Consider the following 27,028-nt stretch of genomic DNA (forward strand, 5'->3'; position numbering starts at 1 on the left):
AGCATCTCCCTGCTCCCACCGAGATTTAATTTTGACACCAGGTCTCAAAAGAAAGAGTGAGCACAGGGTGACACAGCACTGCGGAAAGGCTGCCAATCCCACCTCTAACTGGTAGGTCCATGCACTGTGCTGAATTCACAGAGCGTTGAAGCCCTCGCAGCTCACTGATTCCAGCTGCAGTGGATGCACAATTAGACCTAGAGGTAATACCTGGTCCCTTGGAGGTCAGCCTGAACACCCCCTGGTAGGGGACAAAGGCTCAAAACTTCTGCTTCCTGCAAGTGGTGGTAACTGTCAAAGTTTCAGGGAGAAAGGGAAACCTTTCCAACAACTCTTACTGCTGTATGCTTAATGCTCTGGAGGTAAACCCACAAATGGGTGGAAAGTAACTCCTATAAACCAGTTATTCCAGCTATTACTCTAATATTGTTATTCTAATTTTTTGTTCCAGGACAGCTGTTTAAAATATTACTTTGTTTTCAGTCAAGCTGCATAATTATAAGCTGTGCGTCAGCCATGAACAATCCTGCATAACTAATAATTCTTAGCCAATCCTGGACTCTTTAATCAATTTTAGTCTGGTTTCATCCAAGAGATTACCCACCTGCACAGGAGACTTGCTCAGGTAGGAAGAGCAAGGGCTGCAACAAGCTTTATCTATCCCATGAAAATTTCTGCCAAGAAAAGCTGCTTAAAGGCCTACAACTAAAATACAGATAAAAAAGGAGGTTTCAAATCTTCAATAAAATAAAATTTTCAAAACCACGAGCCAAAGCCTGCTCTTACTGGAGTTACACCAACTTACATTGCTTTTGAGAAATCCCACCTCTAAAACAATGAATGATTTATGAGTAATAGTTGCAGGTGGCTGCTCTTTAGTATATTTGAAAAAAAAAAAAATAGTAGGGTTATAAAGTTAAAAAGAGAGAGGGAGACACAATTGGTTCAGGGACTACTATATTTTTGTTCTCCTTACATTTTTAAAGAAAAACAACTACTCCACTCTAGAGGGATTTCTGATCTTTTTTCCCTGAGTTATGTGGCAGGGGGAGGGAATCCAATTGCCTGTTTATCAGTCCCACAGCACTGAAGTTTCTCGATGACCAGGCATTGATGCCAATAGTACCACTGCTGAGCAAGAACACGTTCCTTCAGAAATTTAAGTGAAACTCACAATGAAATGGGCGACACGGGAAAGTCTAAGAAGCCCACACGAACACTGGAGTCTACAACAGAGGAGGGCTTTCACCCATAACCCCAAGAAAACCATGGGGCTAGAAATGACTAGAGTGGCAAACAGGCTGAGAAGAAAACATGACAGATGACCAGACCTAGCAGCAAGGGGACAATTTCTGAGGGCACAGAACACGCCAATTGTGGGACGAGACTGCAAAGTGCCCACAACCAGCAAAGCAGGCGCTGAAACTCCTGCCTCGGAGCCTTCCCCTCTTGATGCAACGAGGCGGTTTGTTGTCAACCCTCCCCAGCCAGGTCCATGGGTCAGGGGAGGAGGGTGGTCCCACACGCTGCTGCCAGCTCGCTGTCAGCAGCTCGAAGTGGTGCGCTGCAGTGGCTGGGGCACAGCCATGCTGCCCCGTGTGGCTCCCCGTCCTACATGGCTCCTGCAGCAAGCCACCGCTGCCCCAGAGCCTCTGTGCAGCCAGAGGGGGTAAGCTGGTGGAGCAGCACTACTGGGATACAGAGCCCTGGAAGGCCAAGGTCTCCCCTTTCGGGCAAAGCCTTGGGGAACAGACAGGAGCAAGGCGGCAAAAAGCCTGCTTGGAACCAACCTCCCACCCGAGAGACATCAAGGTGCAGGCAGCTCTGCTCCACTTTCCCACCTGTCCGACAGAAGGCAGCTCATTTGCTCTAGTGGCTCTACATGGCGGCCAGGGGAGATGGCAGGCAGAGAGCAAAGGCCGCCCTGTACCTCCCTGAAGAGCCTCTACAAGCCGGCCCACCGCAGAGAGCAGGGACCGCAGAGAGCAGGGGCAGGACACCACTTTCCGGGGGCCTCTCAGCACCTCCGTGCGCCTCCCAGGCTCCCTCCCACAGCCTGTACAACCATAGCCCCTGTGAAACCAAAATTGCGTGGGCAGGACACATTCTGCCTTTCCTGACCACATGCACATGTAAGCAGAGCTCTAGCTCTAGCTCTGCTGCACGCAAATTATTAAACATACATCTTGCTTTCCAACACCATGCCAAACGCCACTATGTCCAGTCCATCACTGGATTTTCCTCCCAGCTCCTCTTGCCTTCCTCCTACAGCTATTTTTTGTTTGTTTGTTTTAAGGGATGGGGAGGTAATCACAGATTTACTTTCATTTCCTAACAGCCAGATGCTGACATCAATGCAGGACCACTAAATTAAAGGATGGCAAATGCAGGGCTTCATTTTGAGCTGTTTGAACACTTGATTATAGCAAATACACTCATGCACACATTTGGTAGCTGGTATCAGGCTATCGGCTTTGCATATGCAATGTGTGGAAATCTGCCTGCAAACACCTATATATGCAATTGCAGGTAAGAGAGGCTGAAAGTCGGAGAGGGTCTCTGCTCTTCAGAGGACTTAGGCACTTTGACAAACAAACCAAACAAAAACCTACTTCCATTCAATGAAGAGTAATAACAGGTCAATAAACCTCAACAACCAGTTATTACCAACAAAACAAAAATCCTTCAACAGCTATAGAGTCCTGGGACACCACTTGAGCTATTGCACTCTGGACACATGAGTTGCGTAGGCATGATGCCGACAGCTCATGTTTTAGGTCTCTCACTGAGCGCACAACGTAGGAAATGCCGTTTTCTGTCTCCAAGTTCTGGAGATGATCAACAAACGTATTTTCTGTCACATATATTAACAATATAACTTGGCAGAAAAAACAGGAAGTTGTGCCAGTTTTGCTGTTTACAGTAATAAATAGAGAAATCACTGATGGGTGCCAAGCAGGCAAGTTGGTTGCACTTCCCGTTTGGAAACACTCCAAGGGCCACAGTAATGAGATGGTGAGTGGAGTTTCCCCAAAGTAAAACACTGACATACCTGAGCTTAGCACTGATGCAACGTCCCCCTACAAGGAAAGGGCTGGCGAGACCAGGCAGCCCATGCGCCGGCCAGCGCACACCAGAGACCTGGGGTTTGCCTGGAGAGGAACAGAACAGGCACCAGGCAGAAATACAGAAGGAGAAACAAAAAGATTGGGCAGAGAAGCAATAATGATGCTCTCGGTCTTGAGAAGTCTTCCAAGGCACAGCACTCACCTGCAGTTTTAATTAACCTTATTAACAAATCTAGCCAGGATTATGAATCATTCACAACTTTATTTTAAGCAGCAAAGCCGGCATCATGGTCTGAGGTTCTGTGCTCAAGGCACTCTTGCTAGTTGCCCAAGACTCGCCACTGCATAGCCACAGCCGGAGAGCGCTGTGTAACTTAGGGGAAATCCACCGGGTTGTACAATATCAGACAGGGCCCTCAATATCCAGTTCATAGATCCAACCCGAGGAACTGCAGACCCCTAAACCAGCTGCAATACTCTGCAGAGAACCCCTCTGCAGTTGTCTCCCCAGCACCTTGCTCATTTACATACCTGTGTTGTTCTCCAGTATTCAGTGCTGGAAAATATTTTCTTGTTTTATTGCGTAATCTTAAACTTCTCTGAAATTCTTCTCATTCGAGTTTCCATTAGGTGTGTCACTATTTCTAAAATATCTTCCTACTACATATAATTCATTTGGTGTACTGCTGCTTTTCCATTTTTGTCCATTAGCCCTTTCTTCTTTCTAAAAACAGGCCACAGCTGATGAGATAATGAACCACTAAAATCACTTAGTCCTCCAGATATAATCCATCAGATTTCTGAACACCCCAGGTAGAAAAGGGAAAGGTCACAACTTTGTGCTATTCCAACCATTCCTGTCGGAGACTCACTTTTGAAGAGTCAAATCCCATCTTCTTAATAACAGTTAAAAAGTTATGTCCTGGTGATATAGCAAAAGGCAATCTGCTGGAGAAGTCTAGCTATTTATGATGCTCGATCACTACTAACGGGTGCTGTAAAATAAAAAAAGGATCACAGAGATTCAATAAGCATCTCAATGCCTGCGGCTTGACAGCGGGAAGCTGGGGTTCCCTGATACAGAGATTCAAATGCAAAGCAAAAGCTCTGCAGAGGGCTTGATTTGCAGGCACCTACCCTCCTCTTCCCTTCGACACCAAGTGTCAAAAAGATCTGTAGTTAGTAGTGAACTCAACGCTATGCTGTTTGGTGGCAAATGTTTTGTTTGCTGCACAAGGGGCCAACAGCTATCGGTCCTGATCGTCACTCACCTATTTCAGCCTGACTTACAAAGCTGCTGTAGCACTACCCTGGGAAACATGGACGGTAGGGAACCTCCATGCCAGGCAGGCCCACAGTGCTTGCTTTCACCCGGGGAAGCTTCCCACACAGGCTGCCATTGCCTTGTTGCACCCCTGGTATCGCATTCCCACAGCGGTGTTGCTGCATCTCTCCTAAAGGCAATGTGACATATGAAAGGAGTTGCATATAAGAGATCAGACACATCCCCAACTTTTCAACCAAAGACTGCAAAGCCCATTGGGGTGCTGAGGGAACCTCACACCATCAATTTTATAGACAAGGAAAGCAACATATGGGGATGGCAGGAGCAGAGCTAGAAAGAGTGCTTGTGCTCTTCAAAAGCCTGACCTAGCACACTGCACGGCAGGCACACCGCCTTGAAGAAGCGCAAGGAAGACTCTGCAGTACCCAGGAAAGCAATGCGTGCCTGGACTGCACAGTGGTCCAGATGTCAAGAAGAGTCACCGCTGCACAGCGCCAGAACCCATCATTCTTCTCAGTGACTATAAAGCCTTGCACAAAGTGCTGGGGGGGAACACGGGACACACGGGCCTGGACAGACACGACACCACCACCCCTGTCAATATCACAATAAATTAATTGATGTGCAAAATCAAGTTATCGGCAATATTTCTGACAAGATGTAAGATTTCAAATAACATGTCTCAATGGCATGCCAGTCTTCAGAACTACAGCTCCCATCATGGATATCCCCATTTAAAGCCTTCACTGCATTACTCATCCTTTGTGACCATACAAATAGGAGGGTTTAATTCCGGCAACTTTCGAAACCCAGATCCTGGCACGGGCTGTAGCACCATGGAGAAGCCTAAGCACCTATGCTCTGACCATTCTTTCCAGATCTTGAATTAATCACAGTGACTTCTTTCTTCCTTGTCTCACTTCCTCACCTTGCAGTTTCTTAATACTGAAAATATTAAGGACCAACATTTATATCCAGCCAGTATTAATCCACTGCATCTCCTCTCGCATTCCATGTTGCAAGATGATCTGTCAAATGATTTGAGATGGAAGGATGAAAAGCAAACTATGAAACATGGGTGGTGTCTCACAGGAGAGAATCTGCTTGGAACATGCGGAAAGATGCAGAAGGTTAAAAGCCCACACACTAATCCCTCTCCCATTCCCTGCCAACAGCTAATGGGATTGTTTAACATCTCTGGTACACACATCCCAGAATACCACGTAAAAGCAGTAGCAGTTTCTGGGTGCATGGTCACTTAGATGTTTCTAAAGGTACAAAAAAAAAAAAAAAAAGAAAAAAAAAAAAAAAAAAAAGAGTGCCAAGACATGCACTCCCCCAGCATTCCTGAAGGTATGATGCTTGCTCCTGGTGTCCAGATGTTACTGCTCACGTCTCCGCTCTAGTCCCATGAGGTCCAGCACTGGGAGTCACAGTCAAGTCTTCATGCAGCAAAAAGAATGTAGGTTGGGATCCAGTACGCAGCTGACAACACCCAGAAAGGACACGCCATTGCCAACGTTTGCTTTGCCAAGTTAGATCATGTCCTGGTTGTATAGTGGGTTTTGTTTGTGAGTTTGTTTTTTGGTTTGGGGATTTTTTTGGGGGGGGGAAGGGGAAAAAGTACAATAAAAATATTTCTGTAAAACAACAGTTAAAATAGGGTGTGTAGATGAGGTTCTTTATAGTGAAGGACCCTGCTGGAATGTATATTTGTGCAGAAAGGATTGGGGGAGAGGAAGTACCGAAATCCTGAAGCCAAGCACTGCAAAAACAGACAGACTGTCCAAGACCAAGCAATTTTTAGTCCCATCAAGTCTGTGATTAGTTTTCCTCATCTACTTCATGAGAAAGATGATCTCACTACCCACTTGTGACCATAAAGTCATAGCTGTGACTCCAGCAATTGAGCTGAGACAGGAAGGAGTTGAAAAGCACCAGGCTCCTCCAGGCCACCGGATGGGTGACGAGGTGCCGTGTCACTGGGATATGCTGTTCAGCTGACCCAGCCATCTGCCTCCATCTGAAGGAGGAGGCACTTCTGGGTTTTGTGTGCAACTGCAAGCTGACACGCAGCTTGGTGACATCTACCAACAGCATGTTGTCACGTATTTCCCCTTTTTAATATTTCTTTTTCCCTTTCCAAAGCATGGTCTCAAGATAAGGAAGCACTTCTCAACCAATATGACCAAGACGTACCTTGGATAAAAAGAAAAAAAAAAGGGGGGGGGCGGGGGGGACAGGGTCAGAACACAGCTGAGGTGGCTTTGCTCACATGTCAATTGAGACCATAAGACCATAACCTGATGCTGACCACATTTCCCATCCGAAGCTCAACATCAATCACCTTCAAAGCTGCAGAAAAACGTTCTTCTCTTCAAACAGAGCTTTTGCTGGGGTCACTGCAAGTCCAAGCACATGGCAATTCTAGGTAAGCCAAGAGGAGGACAGGCTCTGTTACAAGGCCATCATATTTAGGACAACTGCTGTCATGTTCCCTCCTTGATAAACAGTTCGTTTCTCTGTGAATGGAAGGCCTGGCATTTTATCTGTGCCATGCCACAGACAGTGTTGCATGTGCTTTGTATTACAAACACACATGCTTTTAACTCCAGCCCACTAGCTAATATGTTTAAAAGTATAAATTCCCTTCCAGAGAAAAGTACTTCCCTACCTGGGTGGCAGTGCTAATGCGGACCTTATGCTCCTGTTCCCCTCGACAAACAGCCCTTGCTGAGGAGAGACACGCTACCTTAATTCCCAAAGCAAAATTTTATCCGCTCCAGGAAAAGTCACATCAATTTTAGTCTTATAACCTTAACCGGAGAGCTTTCACCAGCTGAGGACAGAAATCCCTTGGACAGCATTTATCTCCTTTCAAAATAAAATCAAATAACTTCCCTTCTTTAAGGTTTCCCAAGCCCTGTAATATAAAGCCAAAAAGCCAGTCAAACAATTCCTCTCCTCTGTACAAGCAGGATGCTCAGTAACGACCTTGGGGGGAAGAAAATGAAAGAGATACAGTCTCCCTAATAACTGCCATACATCCAATGAAGCGAACCATTACAAACGCAGTCCCCTAAGACAGATAATAAAACGCCTAATGCTGTTCACCTCCTAACATGCATGATAATGAAAGAGCCCTAGATAAGATTACAGAATTGAAGAGTTAGATCCTAAACTAGCTGCGCTGGAGCTGCTCACTAGATCCTTACCACTGCCGCACCATCAGTTTCGGCTTCTTAGGAATCTAAAAGATTCCTCTTGCAGCCAGGCAGCACTTGAAAGGCTTCTGGGAGATCACCACACACAGTAATACAAAGCACTGGGGCGGTTTCAGATACTGAGATAGAAAGTCTGAACAAGTAATGACCCACTGGAAAATTCATAGCGAGAGATGGAAAGATCTGGTACTCTTCAAACACCTACATGTTCTAACTGTGGCTTTGAAGCAAGCCACAACACTGTCTATTGTAAAGTGCATCGTTCCTGTGGAAACTGTTGCTTAATATTCTTAGAGATGGAGTAAGAATAAATACTATAGGTGTAAAGAATTTTGCAACTACCCATATACTGGCTAAAAAAATATTTAAAAAAAAAAAAAAAAGGGTCCTGTTCTTATCATTGACAATGAAAAAAATCATCAGGCAATGATAAAGAGTATTTTTGTGCAGCTGAAGTAAGTACAGAAAAACAAACCCTCATTTCTCTGCAAATAAAATTTCATATGCCCGGGACTATTAACATAAGGAGACTGTTTAGTCAACCCAGAAATGAACCACAACACTTATATGGAGCAAATGTTGATGAGCTTTTTCGAGGTCAGGCAGATTCTTTCAAAACAATCTTTCAGGAGCCAAGCACAGGGGCACCAAAGGTGCCTCTTTTCTCACCTAACATTTACATTCAAAACAGGAACAGGCGCTTCCAAAATGTTACTAAAATAAGAAGTGGCATTGCTTGAAAACAATAAGTACTGCATATCCATTGCTGAGGCAAGTCTCTTTGCAGTAAGCTTGTTTATATATAGAAATAAATCCACTGACCTCGTATTAATCACAAACACTCCTTTCTCTATGACAAAGGGAAATGACAAACTTGCAAGGACACACCAGAAACCTTCTGAGATTGCATCCACATAAGCCAAAACATGTGATGACTTGAACGATCATTGCTTCTCTTTGAAGAAATACACCCAGACCCTACAATTTTATTCTTGACAAAAATCAGAAGATTGCAATTCTAAGATGAACCACTGATGATTTTGGATATAGTTTCAATTCTCCATTTTAAGGTTCTTCTAAAATTCCAGCGTTCCAAAGTACCTAATTCTAAGAGTTTTACCCAACAAAGCAGTAACCAGAGGGAACACAACCAGTCAAAGGGATTTCTCCTCGTTACACACAGTGCTAAGCGAGAACTGAAATGAGTGTGCGTTGTGTCCTGTCTGCCCCACAACACGCATGCATTCACAGGCATTTCTACACCGCAGGCATTAACACTCTCTGCACTCCTGCAGATGTGCAGCCACACACAGCAACTGCTGACCCAAGACAAGCTAAAAAACGCGGCTTTCAACGTCCCTTAGGTGAAGCTTAGCTAACACCAGAATGGGGTTTTGTACACGTCCAACGGTGGTTGCAGTTAACTGCTGGGAAGAGCATAGCGTTGATTACGAACTGATAAATCATTAGCCAAGTTCTTCAGTAGACACAAAATAAAGAGAAAAGCCATCGTGGTAACCAGCACTGATCAAAAGGAGATTACTGTCCCCAGCCCCCCCGAAGCCTCCCCCCTGCCTTTCTTCCGGACGTCACCTTTTCGCACGACTCCAAAACCACAGCTCACAGCCCACCACATTAACGCACTTGGCCTTTGACTGAGGTCTTATTTAGCAAGCTCGGCTGTGAAATGGGGTAGGTAAGAAGCAGAGACACAAACAGGAAGCCGTCTACCTCCCCTGATGCACAACGACTGCGCATGGGGCAGAGGAGGACAAAAAACCCACTGGATATCCTCCCAGACCTGCCCTGTGCAAACTGCCAGAGCTCACAAGCCACAGGTCTGCTGAAAAACTGCTCCATCATGGTTAAACACAAACCCCATTCCTAGTCTGGAAGACTTTGTAAGCATTCACCCAGATGAAACGGGTTTCATCCACACTAGCACATGAATATATTTTTGTCTACAAGGGGCTGAAAACCATGCTGTGAGGATGCGCAGCATAGCCTGAATTTTTGATGCTTTATTCCTGAGCCTGCCAGACACTCCAGAATCCAAGAGTTTGCTCTCCTTTTCAATACTGTCACCCCAAGATGATGACAAGCCCCAGGGTAGCTAGAACATGCTCCTTTCTTGGACATGAGCACAATGAACTTGATGCTTTCCTCAGCTCACGCCAAAAACCATTCAGCAAGATTTTGCAAAGGAAAGCGAAACACTTTCCTTCCTAGAATCAAGCACATGGGGAAAAAACTTTTTCATCTTTTTTGGCAAGACAGGCTAAATGTTACTTGAGCTAATTATTGGAAAATGTGGTCAAAATGAGATACTATCATTAAGTACTAGTGGGGTTATTATAATAGGGGCTAATTTTTGAGAGGAAGATGGGTTATCCTAGCAGAAGATGGGTTATCCTGGGTTTCTACCCAGTTTTGCTCCACTTCAAACCAAGAACGACTTAGTTGCTTGTATAGTAGCTACTAAACCACCACAATCACATCCCACTATGGTAGGGAAGACTTAATGAACCAGCATTTTTTTCTTAGCATGGGTCTGTAAGCTGCCACATGAGTCCCTGGCAGAAACAAGACGCTGAAACTTCTAAGAAAGGATACTGACTGCAGGGTCATTTCCAACAATCTCCAGTAAGTCACCCTCCTTCCCAAGCCAGTCTTGTGAGGAATTCTTGTGGGAGTACCCAAAGCTCCTACACTGGACTTTTTACTGTTATTAAGTAAACAGATAATAAAGTGATAGGTGTGGGGCTCCATCTTGCAAACTGATTACCAACAGCAATACTCCCACTAAGCCCTGTTAGGAGATGGAGGATCATCCTACACATTTGACACCCACTATAGCTTTTGTATTAAATAGCGTGTTCCAGCTGAGTAGCTTTGACAAGAAATCCCACCATGGATTTGGACCGCAAAGGAACATTTTCCTCACATGGTTATATTTTCTTCCAGGCTCAGGAACAAACTGCCTTACAGAATAAATTTTCATTGAATAGATTAATGTTAGATGCTTCAGTCTGTGAATGACCTAGATAATAAACTCATTGCACAGAAGCCAATTCCTTCCCCTTTCTTAGGGCTCTATGAGCACTCGCTGTGCTTGATAAATAATGTACAACCCAGCCATCATTATAAACGCTTGTTGCATGCAAGAAGGAGGAAAGAAACATGTCCATCTCTTCTCCCAATTAGACCAGTGCAAAGCTGGCAGCATAACTCCATCGATGCCATTGGGAATCCACCGATGTAAACCCTGCAAGCAAACGCTGAGGCAAACACCAGGCTCCTACTCTGACGAAATCTCACAGAAAATGCAGGTAAACTTTTTAGAGTGATATTTTACAACCAGTAAGAAAGGAGGAAGACAACTTTCATGTTGATGTTATTAAAAATAGATGCCAGAAAGAAGTAAGCTATGGAGAGCATCTCATGGAGTGTGCCAGAGTTCACATGTGAAAGAAGGATAAGAATTGGGCTCCACCGCACGAGAGGTTTCTCCCTCTCTTCTTCAGATTTAAAGCATTTAAATCTGAAAAGAATTAAAGGATACGAGAGAGAAGAAAACATTCAGTAAATCAATCCCCAGATTTCACCACTTTAGAACAACATATTTTCCCTCTGCTCTTCAGTCCTGGGGAAAAAACCAAAAAGCAATATGGCCTTGTTTACCAAGGAAAATAAATGCAGGACAAAGTAGGAATTCAAACAGGATAAGCTAGTTTTTCCTTAGTTGTTCTTGATTTAGACAACCTTCGTTATTCTGAAGGAGCTCAGCCGAGAATTGAATACATTTAGTACAGGATAAGCACGCTGACCAGTCTAGGTGGAGAGAGTCACCATAGAAATTAACTCGCAGGTAGACAAGCCAACTCCAGTGCTATCAGAGACAGCATTTATTTGCAACTATTTTGTCAGATAAATCACTCAGGAGTACAGACATCCCATGCTGATTTTTAGTGTCATAGTAAAACTGTCACCCTTTTTCCTATCCAGACAGTAGAGGCAGACAGCTCCAGCAAACTGACACAACCCTAAATGATCTTTCTGACAGTGCACGTCTCTCTCTGACTCATACCTACAGCACTTGGCATAGTTATGACTGGTCCCTGCTTGAACCTACTACAGCATCTATAAAACTGTGAATGACAGCAAATATTTTCTATCCAAAAACAATAAAAGGATTCCCAAACTAAGACTCTATTGCTCCCATAGGAGGTTTAAGATACTGAGGCAAGTGAAGATGTATATGAGGACTTTAATGTACAAGTGACAGCTTGCTTACGTGACAGAGTAAAATTAAATTTACCCAAGAGAAAAACACAAAATTTAGTACTATGCTAAAATGGAGGGTAATGACAAAGACCTAAGAAAAAAATAAGAAACAAGCAAAGGCAAAACAGAAACCACAGAGCAAGCCAGAGAGAGGGCTAAAAACCAGAAGCACTGTAGGAAGGTATGACCTGCTTTTTCAGACCAAATCGGACCAGCAGACAAGTCAAAATCTGGCCTCTGAGGACAACTGATACTAAAGACGCAAGACAAAGGCAGGAAAAACACCTCAGTGTTCAGATACGGAACTACCGTCTCAAACCTCTCCTCAGTCCCTAGATGCACATCGCCAGTATAATTCTTACTGCTAGGTGCAATGTCCTGGGACAGCACAGATACACCGCCTGTTTCTCACATCCTCTCCCTCACTGGTCTCCATCTGAGAGGTTACAGAGCTCTGCTGATCTGTCAAGTGATTTCACACTGCAAATGATTTTATCAGTTTGTTGTTTTTTTTTTTAAATGCACAGCAGACGTGTAACACTCCTACACCAAATCACACATTCAGAAACGTCTTGCATGGATATATTCTCCTTCTCTCCTCCTTTTGACAGAAATATCTGTATTGCAATAAAAAGAAAAAAAAAAAGTCAAAGGCCTACACAGCATTGTCATGTTGGTTAAAAAAATACAGTAAATAATGTACCTCTCATCTCACAAGCTGAAGTCAGCTGCCAAAGCTGCCCAACTTTTGTTTCTGTACCACTACTTCATCTGCTGTCTGTTCAACAGCAAGGAGACCTCTCCTGGAAGGAGTCTGGAGAGCTGCCACTGTATCACTGATACAAACACAATCAACTCACTCATGAAACTCAATACTTACGAAACTTGGCAGGCAATCACCAAGAAAAATTCTTTACGTAATGTCATCTACAGGTTCACACTCCCCTCCCTCCTCCCCTGCCAACATTTTTTTGTATTGACAAAGCTCATGGGTAACTACAGTCACAGCAGCACGCTCTTACTCCAGCGCCGGCTGCGCCAACCTGAAGGACAGGTCTACACTCTATAATGGAGCACAGGAATTCCCATCCAGCAACAAGGAGGGCCAGCAGACAAGCTGAAACCTTATCCCAGACCTGAAGTCCTAAACACCCTGTGTCTGTGCAGCACAGGGCTGCCACCCTTCCCCGGCTGGGCTTCATTGGTTTGCAGGGTGGCACTCAGAGGTAACCCTGGACATGACATCCCTCTGTCACACAGACAAGACACAGGCATCCCCTGTCTGCAGCGGATGCACCTCTCTGTCTTGAGGGCTGCATCCCTCCATCAGGACACGGATCACTGGCGGGCTAGAGAGCACGAGGCTTTCTGGAGATGCAGTGGGTCCCACCAGGAAGACAGTGGCCAAAAACAAGCTGGCGGCTCTTCTGCCTGCAAGCTGTCCCCTGCCCCACATCTGAGGAGCCCCAGGAAAGAGCAAAGCAGGGAGCGGGACATCAGCCGGTAAAACTGCTCTGGCAGGCCCGTGGGATAGATCTTGTCATTGATTAGATGCCTCTGGTCTAGTGTAACAAGGGCACAAGGGCATACAAGGCCTTGCACAGGCAGTGAAAAAGCAATTTTTTCCATCACCTTGGGCCCAGCATAGACACTGAGACTTTAGCGCTGAATATCAGAGCACCAGAAATGCCGAGGAACAGCAATGGTTGCTCTCACACAGCATCACGCTAACGCAACAAAACCTGGCTTACATCTGTTCATGGTTCTGGCTTTTAAAATAAAGCACGATGGTTTCCTCAGCAGTTTACTTCCCTGAGCGACAAGAACATAACATGATATCAAAGAATTAAAAAAAAAAAATAATCTCATTGGCATTGCAGAAATTTAAGTTGTTTGTCTGGCTTACCCTAAGTGGCTTAGCAACATTAATTGGACGCTTCAGGATGCACTTTGTTTTAGACATACATTTGCTATCTTTGATATAATTATAAAGCAAGTCTTTCCCTCGCAGCCAGCCAGGGCTTCTTGTACCAGCACAACCGAGGTCAACAACTGCCTGGTGAGCTCCACCAGGACATGACTCCGGCCTGGTTCACTGCACGGCCCCACAAATAACGCAGGAGTGGAATAAGCAATTAGAACAAAGATTGCTCACTGTCTCCAGAAGAAATTAAGTCTGCAGCATGGTTTGACATATATTAACAGCGTGCCTAAATAGGCTGAGATTTGGGAGGCAGGAAGGCGCGATGCCTGATCCAGAATCCTTTACAAAAGCTGTCAGCAGCTCGTTTCACTTGGTAACTCTTCTGTTCGTCTTTTTCTCCATGGTTACGCAAAAGGTCCCCCATTTCTTGATTGTATTAGCAAAGCACAATAGCTACAATCAAGCCTAAAACATCAAATGAGCTTTAATAGTTTCCAAAGAAAGGGTGGGAGTCTTATTCACTTCATTAAGGGATATGCTTTCATATTGAATTACACTGTAAATCAGTAGACTTTCTAATGGCATTTCAATAGCTTAAACGGCCCCCTTGACAATCTTTTCTGTGGGTTTTATTGCCTATAAGCTCAAAATGGCTAGAAACCAAATCACTACTCAGAAAATACTCCAAACAGAAAGCCTCAGACAGCCTGGATGAAATGCATTTTTACAGAAAGACCTGCGGTAAAAGCTGAATGTAAAACATGAACAGAGTGAGGTGAGGCCCACGGTGCACAGAGAGCGGGGCTGGGGACAGAGCTTCCTGGGGTGCTGGGCTCACTTGTGCTGCGGTCACCCCGCTGGCCCCTTCCTCCTCCTCCTCCTCCTCCGCACATAGCCTCTCCAAAAAGAGCAACCCCAGGGCTGAGGGCCCAGGTCCGCAAACACCCTCAGAGCTGCTTCTGCCATGGCTAACGCTGCTGAAGGAGACATGGCCATCAGCCTTCAGCCTGCCCCACTCCCTCTAACCAGAGTTCGCAAGTAATTCAGTGGCAACACCACCAGCTGAGCATAGAAAGCTAACCCCAGCAAAGTCAGCTCTGCACCCCAGCAACCACATTAGCATGGGCTTCGACAAACAACTCCAGAAAACCTCGTGTGACTACGAGCTGGGGCCTCTCCCAGCCGCCCACTCCACCCCACACCGAGAAGCTGCCACCAAGCTGGAGAGCCGAAGCGGGCTGACAAGCCAACTGTGTAGGGAGCAGACCAGGCTCCAGCTGGAAACCTACATGCCCACCATGCTGTGGAGCCAGAGGGGTCGGCTACCTTTCAGTAAGGTTTGGGTTGAACTTTCGGCTCTGCGGCTGCTCCCAGGCAGGGAAAGCGACATGGTGATGCTTGCACAGCCTATCCCAGCCAAATTGCGCTGGGTGGGTAAATGTGCTCCTCTCCCACACACCTCTCCAGCATTCCCAGAGCCCTTCCCAACTCCGGCAGCATCAAAGCGACAGTTCTCAAGACATAGCTGTGGAAAAACTAAGGAACACACTAGAAAGCCGGTACCACAGCAGGACCAGTCACCCAGTGGCATGAAGGACAGCCAAACTCATCTCCTGCTGTACCCAGTTCGAAGCCAGGGCATGAACTCCAATCCCACAGACCCCTACTGGCATCTCAGTGGCTGTGACCACTGGAAACTGGCTCTTCTCAAGCTTTGATCAAATCTTTCCAGACTAACACACTCTTAAGCAAAATGCCTGTGTTCTCCAAGGATAATCACAGTTGCCAGACAGGCAATCTACTGGGGAGGAGCTCGTGGACGAGCGAGAAATAGGACTCCTAACCAGCTCACCTTCTGATGCTGAAACAGGGCAGTAAGCATGCAGCTCTTAGTGACACAGTCAGCTCTAGTCGTTCTCATCTGCCTTGATCAGTAAAACTGTTATTAGCATCACACATCCCAGGATTATCTAATACTTGACCAATAGCAATGTTTTTTTCCTTTATTTATTACAGCCTTTGTTCTAGGCTGCAGGGCACTCTCAGGTAGCCTTGGTGCATGGGACTCTGCTGGCATTTTGAAGGGTTTGTTTGTAGGGCCAAAAGGACAATTGTATGCTAAAGGAAAGAAACAGAAGCCAAAGTTCTGGTGGCTTCACAAACCATTTTCCTTTCTGCAGTGAGTGTTTCCCTCCACTATTCCCATTCAACATCATAACTGCATATCAGTAATAATAATTACAGAAACAACTTAAAACTTACCAAGAAATAGCAAAGGAGCTTACTCAAGCCTAGCCTGCAATTAGTGTGCAGCATGACTTCATACAGACCGGAGATCTGCACTATGTACATGCTCGTCATGTGCATGGAAACAGAAGTCATATGGACAGACTGCTATTGCTCTTAATCTCAGCTTCACACTGACCTACGGAAGGAGATACCATTTAGTCCCGCTCTACAAGCTGCAGTCCATCTCTACAGGTAGGCACAGGCTGATGCAGACACAAAATACCGCATCACAAAATCCTCCGGCAACAGCTGTGAAGTATTTTTGGCTTCCTGATGTAAGTTTTGCCCACCTGGAGAACACTCTGCAGTGAAGTGGAGTCAAAGCAAGAAGCAACCAGATCGTATTTGACTTGACCTGCAGCACCCTGGCTCTCTGCCAGGGTCACGATGCTCTGGGGAAGACGTTGTATTCTCCTTTAACTCTTCAGCTTAATGTTCAGTAAATACAATTGCATATAAACGTGGGTAAAACACAATTCTTATTGCCTTAAGAAAAAAAAAATCATAAGAAACAAGCAAAAGAGCTCAAGTTAAGGAGTGCACGAGTATTACTTGTCTTAATCTCTTCCTGCACACATGAGCAAATGGTAACAAACTCATCAGGAAGTTGCGATTGGCTCATTAATCTTATGGTCCATCTGTTATCTAGTTTCCTTCAGTATACTTTGATAACTTGCTACTTCAAGATCTAGGTTTAATTTTAACTCCTTGTTAAAGTTCTAGAAATTTTGACATCCCTACCCAGGGACTAACAACTTTTACAATCGTAATTAAATCATTCCCTAGTAACAATGCAATTCAGTACCTGTAAATAGTGTTTATCCAAGCTTAAAAATTACTTCAGGTACTACATAAAACTCATAGGAATAATCCTATGTATTGTAAACATCTCGCCTTTCAGTTACAACTCAGTACTCAAAATTATTTATGTTGCTTCACTGACACGTGACTGCTTCCTATACTGCACTCAGAGACAGTTAAAGAGGTGAGATACTACCTTTTAAAGCTGTATATGCCAAGCAAAAAGGTCTTAGCACTTGCTAGTGCAAAATTAAATGCTTCAAAAGACAAGTTTCAACCCTGATGTAAGACATAACAGCTTTCGGAGAGCAGCCAGCTTAATTCTTTACTGGGTTGCACCTGGCAGGGTCATGCGCACCTGTGTAAAATGCTACCATTCAGGTTTGCACAATTTCACACCCACACAGGAAAATGCCTACCAGAAAGAACATCGTACCAGAGAGATCGCTCCCGGTTTTAACTACATTAAAGCACGCTGAAGGCGAGATGGCATTTAATTGACAGTATTAACAAAAATTACTGCTCTGCAACTTGACAAGTAAATATAAGAAATGGGAAACAGAGAGAAGGATGTTGAAGTTAATAAGCTTTTACAGATTTAATCTGTGTAAAATTAGTCAAATCTATTTAACAACTAATACGCAAATTAAAAAATATCCAGACCATGCTAATGTGTTTACTAAAAGGACTTCAGAAAACAATCAAAAAGGTTAGAAGAAAAAGGGTCAGTTTTGAAGAGTCTCTGGAACGTGGATTTAAATGCAAAACAGGAACAGAGAACTCTGTTCCAGTACCCAGTGGGATGACTCAGGTGTATAAGCATTACTGATGAGACAGTTCATGTCCATACACTTACTCACCTGCATAAGTGTTTGGGGTCATAATTGCAGTGATGTACCTGCAAGTCACCTGGGAAGCACCAAGGCTTACACGCCAACTGCTCCTACTCATCCCTTGCCGACACTTCCTACAATTCTCACAAGAGGCAGTGACCAATGTTACAACTAATCACTTTTTTTTTTCCCCAGCAGGAGAAAATCGACATTTATAAACAGAGTATCACAAGCCTGAGAGCTCACACGAAAACCTTCAGGCCAGCACATGAGCTGAGGGACTGTCCCAGGTAATTCCCGGCAGCTCAGCTCTCCAGAGGAGACCTCTCAGGGAGCAAAGGCAGCCAGCTGCCCTGTCCTATTTTGCTGTTGTCAATCCAAGGAACATTTGGAGTTTACCAATAGATTGCTGTCCTTGCCTCTGAAAAGTGAGCACAAGAAATTCTATTTCAAATCAAAATGAAAAACCTACACAGCCAAATAATTATAAGCCACATTACGTTAAACGTTGAGGATTCACCAATTTTCCCTTCATTCCATTCACTTGCCTATACATACTTTTGATTTGGGGATGGAAAAAGGGCATTATGAAGTATTTCAGGGTGGAGGTGTTGCAGATCATCTACATATCCCTTGTGGTGTCTTGTATCGTGCCAGCAGTTCATGGACCTTGGGTTAGTATGATTACAAAAGACCCCTTATGATTACAAAAAACCCCGTGACAGCCTTGCTGGATTTATCAAGACATATTAAATTATCAGGGCAAGATGCTGTTCCCTGTCATCATGTGATCCTGGCTGCACGCTATGGGAGATGCTAACAAAGCAAGTCAAAAGGGAGGGGAGAGGAGAAAGGGAACAGAAGATGACCGCTTGCTCACTCCCCACTAAACTCACCCCAGTTGTAATTTTTAGACATTAACTGAAAAGAAGAGCAACCGCTCTTAGCCTCTGTCTACATGCACAGAAATAACATCAGTTTACATCAGTCTACTTAAAAAAACTCGCTGATTTCCCACTCCATTGCACCCATCAACTCACAGGTACAGGCGTTCACAAAACACGTGCCTATCCAGCAGGGTTAAGAAACTTTTCCCTCACCAAAGACCAAACAAGCATTTCAGGCCACAGATTGCATCTGTCCTAAAAATCAGCACTGCAGGATGGATGAAGCGAAAGAAACAGTGGGCGCCTGGACATGCATGCATCCACAACGGAGGCAATATTATTACAGATATTTCAGTAACGTAAATAAGGCCACCACCTTTGCAACAGAGCAGTCCAATCCCATGTGTAGCCAGACCCAGAGCGAGTGGGACGCCAGGCTCCCAAGAGGATAGGGCCTCTTCCAACAGCAAAGAGGAAACACCCCCAGCAAACCAAACATGAAGAAAACCCTCAAAACCACAGCTCTCTATCCTGAGCTCCCTCCTTTTCCCTGGCCCACAGAGGTCCGTTCTGTATTTAAAACTGCTTTACCACAAATCCCCAGTGCAGTTTCTCTCCAGCAGCACGACTAGCCTGGGAAGCTGGGTACACACCATGCAGCAAAGCCCCGTGAACTCTGCTCTGGCCATGCTGTCAGGAGCAATACCTGAGCTAACGTGTTTGAGGCTAGCTTGGATTCCTCTGCCCAACACAAACAGTGACTGTCTGAGAGAGACCATCTCTACTGCATGAGCTTTGAGCCTATCCATAGGATACTTAAGTAGACCATAAGAAGAAAAAAAAATAATAGTACCAATACACCTATTAATCGATCCTGCAATGGGTATGTCCCTGTAATCACCCCAGAGGTGTAGCATCACACCTCAGCCATAGACACTGGCTGAGAACAGAACGCACCAGCATTCTCCCCAGCGATACAATCGAGATGCCTATCTGTTCTCTACGGTGTCAGCTCTTTCCTCCACGTCTGATTTTATTGTGGTGGTTACCTGACCACATGTGCTGAACTTCCTGCACTCAAAAAGTTAATACCTATCTTAAACCTCGGAAATTCTCAGCTCTTCTGCACCTTCTTTACTCAGAAGAAATACCCTTTTTTTTTTTTTTTTCTATCTTTTTTAACCTAACACTTAGAAGCAAACTACTGTCTGGATCAATACAGTCACTCCCTCCTCCTTTACAGTACTGGAAGGAAAGGCACAACTTCAGAGCCTGTACTATTCCTTTCACTTACCCTTAGGAATAAGACATAAATGAGGTTCTCTAGGCCGGATAAAAGTGACATCTACTTGGAAATAACCCAGAATTAGCTGTAAGTGAAATTGTGTTCAACCAGCACAGTGGTGTACATAATGGACACAAGACTAGTCCTGCCATTCTGTTAAGAAGTCAAAGAAATTCACACGCACACATCAAACAATTGTGCAAGCATGTGTAGATCTGAGCAGAAATACATCCAACCCCAGGTACGCAAGTATGTCTCTGTGCACTAAGAAAAAGAAGGAAGATGCATGACAGTGTGAGTCTGCAGGTGTACTTTGCTGGTTATGTATTACAAGTCCTCTCCCTGCTAGTCTACAAAGAGGAGAGGTTCACAGCCTTTAGCTACAGGGTCTTGACCCTCAAGCTACAACAGCTGAGGCTTTTTATTCTTAGGGTCCCAAAATGCATCAGCTGAAATAGCAGTCTAAGCAAATCTAAAGCACAGGGGCACAGATGCATGGATGTATACCTGCGTAAAAGGCAGGCACACACACCAGGCTGCGTGCATCTGCAGCACAGGCATGCAAGGACAAGCCCCAGCTCTACAAGTACCCCTCGAGCGCCTTCATTCATTCAGAGGGGAGCCCAGCTTCAGCTTCTTCCTTGAGCTCTCTACTCACCCAGCCCTCGAAGCTGTCGTTGGGGCCTGTGGAGCGCAAGAGGTCCTGGAAGTGCAAGGTGCAGTTGGCCACAAAGTCATCGTAGCCGATGGGAGTGTCGTGGAAGACGGACAGCTCGATCTGATGGCCGTCGGTAACCGTGGCGGAGAACTCCTCGTTGTAGGTGGGTTTGTTGGTCTTCTGCTTGGTGCTGGTCTGCCCAACCCGCACCTGGTCCACGCTGACGGTGACATAAGGGTCCAAGAGCTGGTAGCCCTTGCGGAAGAGCGAGTGCCGGAGGGACCAGCGGGTGGGCTGCAGGCCCACCGCCTCCCCAATCCGCACCTTCAGGTACCCGTTGAACTTCATGGCTCCGGACATGGCCTCCCTCCGGGGCGCCCGGCAGCCCGGAGGAGAGTCGGACCCCTCTCCCGCGGAGCCGGGCCGGCAGCCAGCCCCGCCGCGCCTCCTCAAGGGGCCGGGCGGCGGCGGCGCGCCCGCCCCCGGGCCATGCCGGGGCCCCGGAACCGCCGCTCCCCCCCCCAGCCCCCGCCGCGCACCGCCCACCTCCCGCGGCAGCGGGCAGCCGCTCCGCCGCCCAGCCCGGGCCTCTGCTGCTGAGGGGGAGCGGCGCGGCTCGGCTCAGCCCGGCGCGGCGGGGAACACCTGGGGCGTGGGACGGCGCCGGGCGGGGAGGAGCCGCGAACCAGCGGCGCGAGGGCGGGCCTGGGGTGGGGAGCGGGCGGGACGTCTCGGTCCGGCCCGGCCCGGCCCGGTCGCGGCGGTGGCAGGCGGCGCCCCGCGCCGTTAGCACAGGTGCGGCCGGCAGCAGCCGGGAGCCCCCGAGCGAGGGGGAGCCGCCGGCCGGGCCGCGAGAAGCGCGGCGGGGACAGCAAGGGCAGCGCCGGGCTGCCTGCGCGGGGGGACCCAGCGCCTCTCCCCGCAAATGCAGGGGCGCGGCCCCCCGCGGGTCTCCCAAACACCCCCCGGTTGTTTGGGGTTGTTTGGATGTAGCAGCCCCTTCCCGCCCCGCTTCACATCGGTGTCGGTGTCACAGCCGCCCGGGGAGAGGAGCGAAGCAGCGCAGCGTTATCTCGGCTACTTTGTACCTTGTCTTTCACAGCGGGCGTTGCACAGCGTCGCAGTGCTGGGGCTGCGCGTTGGGCTGGGAGAACGTGTCCAGAGAATATAAAGATGTGTTGATTTTGCTATCGAAAAGTTTATTGTTACAACTCTGCCGCTTGGGATTAATTGCATACGATTAACGTTCTTGGCACTCAGTGTGCAGGGTTTGTTTTGGGTGGATTTCTTTTGGTTTTTCATGGCGCTTAATAAAGTCAGAATTTAAATACTTCTAATTACTTTCCAAAGTTCACAGTGAAATGGTGTGGGCTGGGTCAGGCAACAGTGAAATCCTGCTTTCCTGGTTATATTCTTTGGCCAACGTTGTCTGCATTAGGTTGCAAGCCCCGCAGCAGAAGATGTGGTCAGTTGAAGGTCCCCCACCACTGCCGCACAGTGCCAAGGCTGGCTGACAGCATGCAGCCTCTTGTGTGTGTGTGTTTATTTTGTTCTTTTCTTTTACTTTTCCAACCTCTTCCTCTCCCCTCAGCCCTTCATCTTTCACATTCTATCCATTCCCTAGCAGACTGCCTCTGGTTTCCCACCCCTCTTCCTCCTTGCCCTCCTTCCCACTCCCTTTTCTCCGTCCAGATGCACCACATTTTGCAGGAGCACCAAGCCAAGGCTCCTTCCAGCCTCAGACAGAGCAAGGCTCCTATTGCCTCCTCTGGAGAGAGCAGGTGGAACAGGTTCAGTAATGTGATTCCTCACGTGGAAGCAACAGTTCTGCCAGAAAAACTCGTAGACCCTTAAATCAGACCTTTGACAAGTCTCCTTGCAAGGCCTTAAAGTTCCTCAATTTATCACTATTAGCTGAAGATAAAAAGTGTTTAAGAATTTTTGAGCTTGGATAGGACAGGTCATCCTGGGGAGGAACACAGACTTAATCTTAGAAATTGCCAGTGTTCCTTCTGAAATGCATTTTAGCATTAGCTATGATCATTCTGGGTAGTTTTCTTTTCCCTACAGATATCCTGGTTTTAATCTTCATACCTTCTTGGATTCCTCCATGCCTCAGCAGCGAGCGGGTCAGAAATAAACATTTCTTTTATCAGCTGTATATCTGCTATCACTTTAATTTCTTGATTCAACACTGTTCTCTCATGACACCGTAAAATAAAAAGAGCCCTTCATTTACCTTTTCAAGAGCATCGTTATTTGTCATTTTGCACTTTCATCACTTCTATCCTTCCTAATCATGAGCCGTCCCTTGGAGTCCACATGTCAGGGCAGAACCCATTCTGACCATCATGGGCAATGCACAGTTCTTAGAAGATTTCACCGGGACTCTCTGTAATCACTACAGACGACTCCTAAAGACAGCCTGAACTTTAAAGCACCCAGCATGAATGTCCACAAGATGAGGCTGAAGGCTTTATACAGGCTGGAGCACTCACTCTCTAAACTCCAAATCATCAAACATAGATTTTACTTTGCTTAGAGGCTTTCAAAGAGTTCAGTGCAATAGCAATGAAGAATGTTGATTTTAAAAGAACGAATTTTGGTTTAGTGCAGCACGCCCAGTTTGCCTCTAAGTTTTTTGGTCTGGATCTATTTGCCTTATGGAAATTAAAACCTCTGTAGGCCCCCCCAACAGTGCAGATAAACCCTTTTGAGAAGGCTGAATATCAACTTGCATTCACAAGAACTCTTGGAGATAGTAGACTATAGTTAATAGATAAACATGAATTACAATCGCAAACTGCTATAATACTGTCAAAATTTTTCTTTTCCTCAGTTTTCTGAACAGGCAGAGATAAAAGCCTTCCCAAGCAACTTGTTAGCAGTAATGACGGGCTCACATATTTACTGGCACAAACAGGGAGACCAGAATGTGCTAAAGGTTCAGACGGTGCCATTTCCTCTCCTTAATCACACAAGGTGAAGTACTTTGTGCACTGGAGTTTCATAGATAATAGCAATAGGAAAGGGAACTTAAATGAACTTTTTCTGTACAGTGGTTCTTTGGATTCTCATGTGATAATATGATTCCTGCATTTAGGCCTTTAAAAAAAACAGCAAGTATTACAAAACTTATAGAAAATACAGGTGAGCTATAGTGATAAATATTCCCTATGAGCAGCAATACCTGTTGCTAGCCAGTTTTCCATTGGAAGAAAAAAATCAATCCTGTGGGCTCCGATGATGTGAATCTAATTAATTTTGTTTATCCACTTGAACCAGTCTGGAACAGATGATCTCAAACACATCCCTATTCTGAACTCCCAGCCAAAGCCCAAATGTCCGGTTCTCAAAGAGAACTGACTAGTGACATAAAGTCAGAACATACCCTCCCTACTCTCCAGACATCCAAGCAGCAGAAAAACATCCCCAGTTCAGTAGTTCCTTCCAAGAATCAAAACATCCCTGCACACAATGACCTCGCAAGGCTGAATGCAGCAGCACCATCTGGTGATGGCTGCACTGAACCTCCTTGCACAGCTCTCGGTGCCAGGCAGGTCTGCAGGAGCATGGCTGCTCTTCCCCAGCAGGAGCTCCAAGACCAGGCTCCAGACTTGGCAAGTTGATTCATTTTGTGCCCTCAAGTGTTCAGGGAGGCTGAGCTCTTCCTAGAGCTTCCTGCCAAGCTGCATGGTTTCCTGAGCCATCAGCGGATGACACACAGTTGTTCAAGAAACCAACTGAGAAGAATGAACAGATCTCTTGACGTTGTGCCTGAGCAGCACCATAGCAGATGGCACGTGGTGGCAATAAATACAAAATAAAGCACACTAGGCAATCCAATCAGAATAATAGGTAAATTACAGGGTAAACAAAGAGGTAATAGGCAATCTTACTAACCTTCTACCACTCTAGGAGAAGATTTTAATGTAGTGGTGGAGAACCTCCTGGAAAAAACAGCTTAGTGCTCACCAACTATCAAACAGACTAATAGACTAGCAGTAATTATTAGAAACAGAACTGAGAACAAAGTCAAAATCATCACTCAGCCACTGTATACATGATACACCCATACCATTTATATTGTGTGCAAGTCTACTTCTCCCTCCATCTCAAAAAATGCAGAGTGGAACTAGAAAAGGCACAGAAAAAAATGACGAAGGTGATCAAAGGCATGAAAGAGGGTTGCAAAGGGAGAGAGAGAGAGACTGCCTAGCTTAAGATTTCTGGGTCTGGGAAAGACTGACTGAAGGGGAAAATGTGAGGGAGATCTGTACAATCATAAACCATATGAGCTGGATGAATGGGAAAAGAATTTTCATTGTTTTCCAGACAAGACCTAAGGGGCGCTCACTGAAATTATGAGGTAGCAGGTTTAAAACATGCAGAAGCAGACACCTTTTCACAGAATGCATAGATACAATATAGAATTCATTGCCAAAAATGGATGCCAGAAATACAAATAGCCTCATAAAGGGCTATATAGTTATGGAGGATGGACTTACTAGTGGCTACTGACCATGAGATAAACCCTGGCCCAGAAACTTCTTAAACCACAAATTGTCAGCTGAGAGGATTCAACAGAGGAAGGACCACTCTGCGTTTCTCTTATTTCTTACCCTTTCTGCTTAAGCATCTTATGTCTTACTCTGAAGTCTCAGTTACTGGCCACTCTTTGGAACACTATGGCTGAGGTACGATGAATCTAGGAGGGACCCAGTGTGCCTATTATGTTCCTCTGGGTTGTAATTTCCATATCTAAGTAGGAAAACTCAGGAGTGACACCTCTTTAGAGTGGCCTAGGCACCATTCCCTGCAGGTGGGTGAATGGCCAAAGATGGGAACAACTCTCTGAGTTTACTCTTGCCTTCTTCTTTCAGGTCACAGTAACCTTAAGGATAAGTTTATGCAAGTTCCCTTTTATGGTTTTGGGAGTCTGTCTGGAAAACTTGCAATTCGGCTCCACAAGGAAAGACAAAGAGCTTGGCTAAGCCCTGTTGTAAGTTTATGATTTAAGCCTGGCCTCATCTCACACTACAGCTAAACACAAATTAGAGTCCATTCATACTGCACGTAAAAACCTCCACTTCTTTTTCCTACCAAAGTGTGCATTATTCCCTTCACCAGGAACCTATAATTCTGCAATAATTTAGTATCGTCCCCATTTGGCAAGTTAAGGGCAAATGCTTAAATTGCTCCACTTTAATTTTCTACCAAACACTGGTTACATTCAGAAGTGAGTCTGTAAAGCGATGGAAAAACTTTGGCTTTCACAACTACTATTGCAAAAATGCTACTGACATTTCTTGTAAATGGAACTGCAGTTAAATACACTTTAAAAAATCAAAAATTAAAAGAGCTGTAGAGGCTAGTGAAGCAGGAACTAACTCTATTTGGTTCCTCTATTAATTTTAGTCTATTTATACAACTTCCCTTTTATAGTTCTTTCTATAAGAGTGCTTGTTAAACCTCTAAATAATGACAGCTGCTAAAAACTGTATATCCCATGTGTGGAATCATTTGTGGGCGGGGGCGGGCAGGGGGAGATGAAATTCCTCTCTAATGATAATAATTATGGGATCAATCCAAAACTCACTGAAGTCAAAAGCAAAGCTGCCACTGATTTAAACTATACGAGAATCAGCCCTGGTTTGTATGTCTGCTGTTGCTCCTGATTTATTCCAGTGCAAACGAGAAAAAGAGATTTAGCCTAATATCAGCTTTTCTTAGTTACCGTGCATACTTGTTTTCCATGACTAAATTGGCGCTCACTCGATCCTTATTATTTTTTATTTTTTGGAAAACGCCAGGTCATTTTATAAAGTGCTGGTATTATAAACTGCAGAATATAGTTTATAAGAGCACTAACTCCTACAAGCCAACCATTAATACAACTAATGGCCTGTTTGTTGTATTAAACTGCTCTCATTTGTCTGGGTCCATTAACAAATGCAGTGGTCATTAACTGTTAACAGCAACTCAGTTATTAGATTTTATTACTTGTACAGGAAACACAGGAGAACAAACTGATTGTTTTGGTTTACTGGGGTTTATTTCTTTCCCAGAAGTCTTGCCCTATTATTTATAATTTAGCTCCTCGCTTATTCCCAAATATGACCGACACACTCAGAAATGGGTTCAAGCCATCCTTGTAGACACTCAGTTCACATGCCAGCCCCTCCTGCCAGCCCCACCTAGCCAAACAAAGCTCTCCTTTGAAAAAAGAGAGCTCCAAGGTACCAGGCATCTAGAGTGGCCTCTGCTTTTCTGATTTTTCTGTATCTTTTTGTTGGGCAGCAGCTTCCATCCACATATATAATGGGATTTAAGTAAAATACGTTAATGTGTATCTAGGAGGCTGTAAAATCTTCTGCTTCATTCATGGTTCTCTCCCTCTAATTCACCGAAATCCAACATTTAAGTTTAAAAATATCTTTTACTTCCTCTTTGTTGGGACTGATGCATCAAATAAGGGTGATCTCTTTCT

General features: G+C 45.4%; 1 protein-coding gene across 1 annotated transcript in view; it reads right to left on the reverse strand.

The window, feature by feature from the left end:
- PRKCH (protein kinase C eta) overlaps positions 1-21,055 on the reverse strand; it is a 118,252-nt gene extending 97,197 nt beyond the window's left edge. The window contains exon 1 of the mRNA XM_063333589.1: positions 20,539-21,055. Within this exon, the coding sequence (XP_063189659.1) occupies positions 20,539-20,898 (360 nt within the window). The 5' untranslated portion in view covers positions 20,899-21,055. The remainder of the gene's footprint in view (positions 1-20,538) is intronic.
- Between the last annotated feature and the right edge of the window lie 5,973 nt (positions 21,056-27,028).

The sequence above is a fragment of the Chroicocephalus ridibundus genome, chromosome 4, assembly GCF_963924245.1.
Source record: "Chroicocephalus ridibundus chromosome 4, bChrRid1.1, whole genome shotgun sequence".
In the NCBI taxonomy this organism is placed as follows: Eukaryota; Metazoa; Chordata; class Aves; order Charadriiformes; family Laridae; genus Chroicocephalus; species Chroicocephalus ridibundus.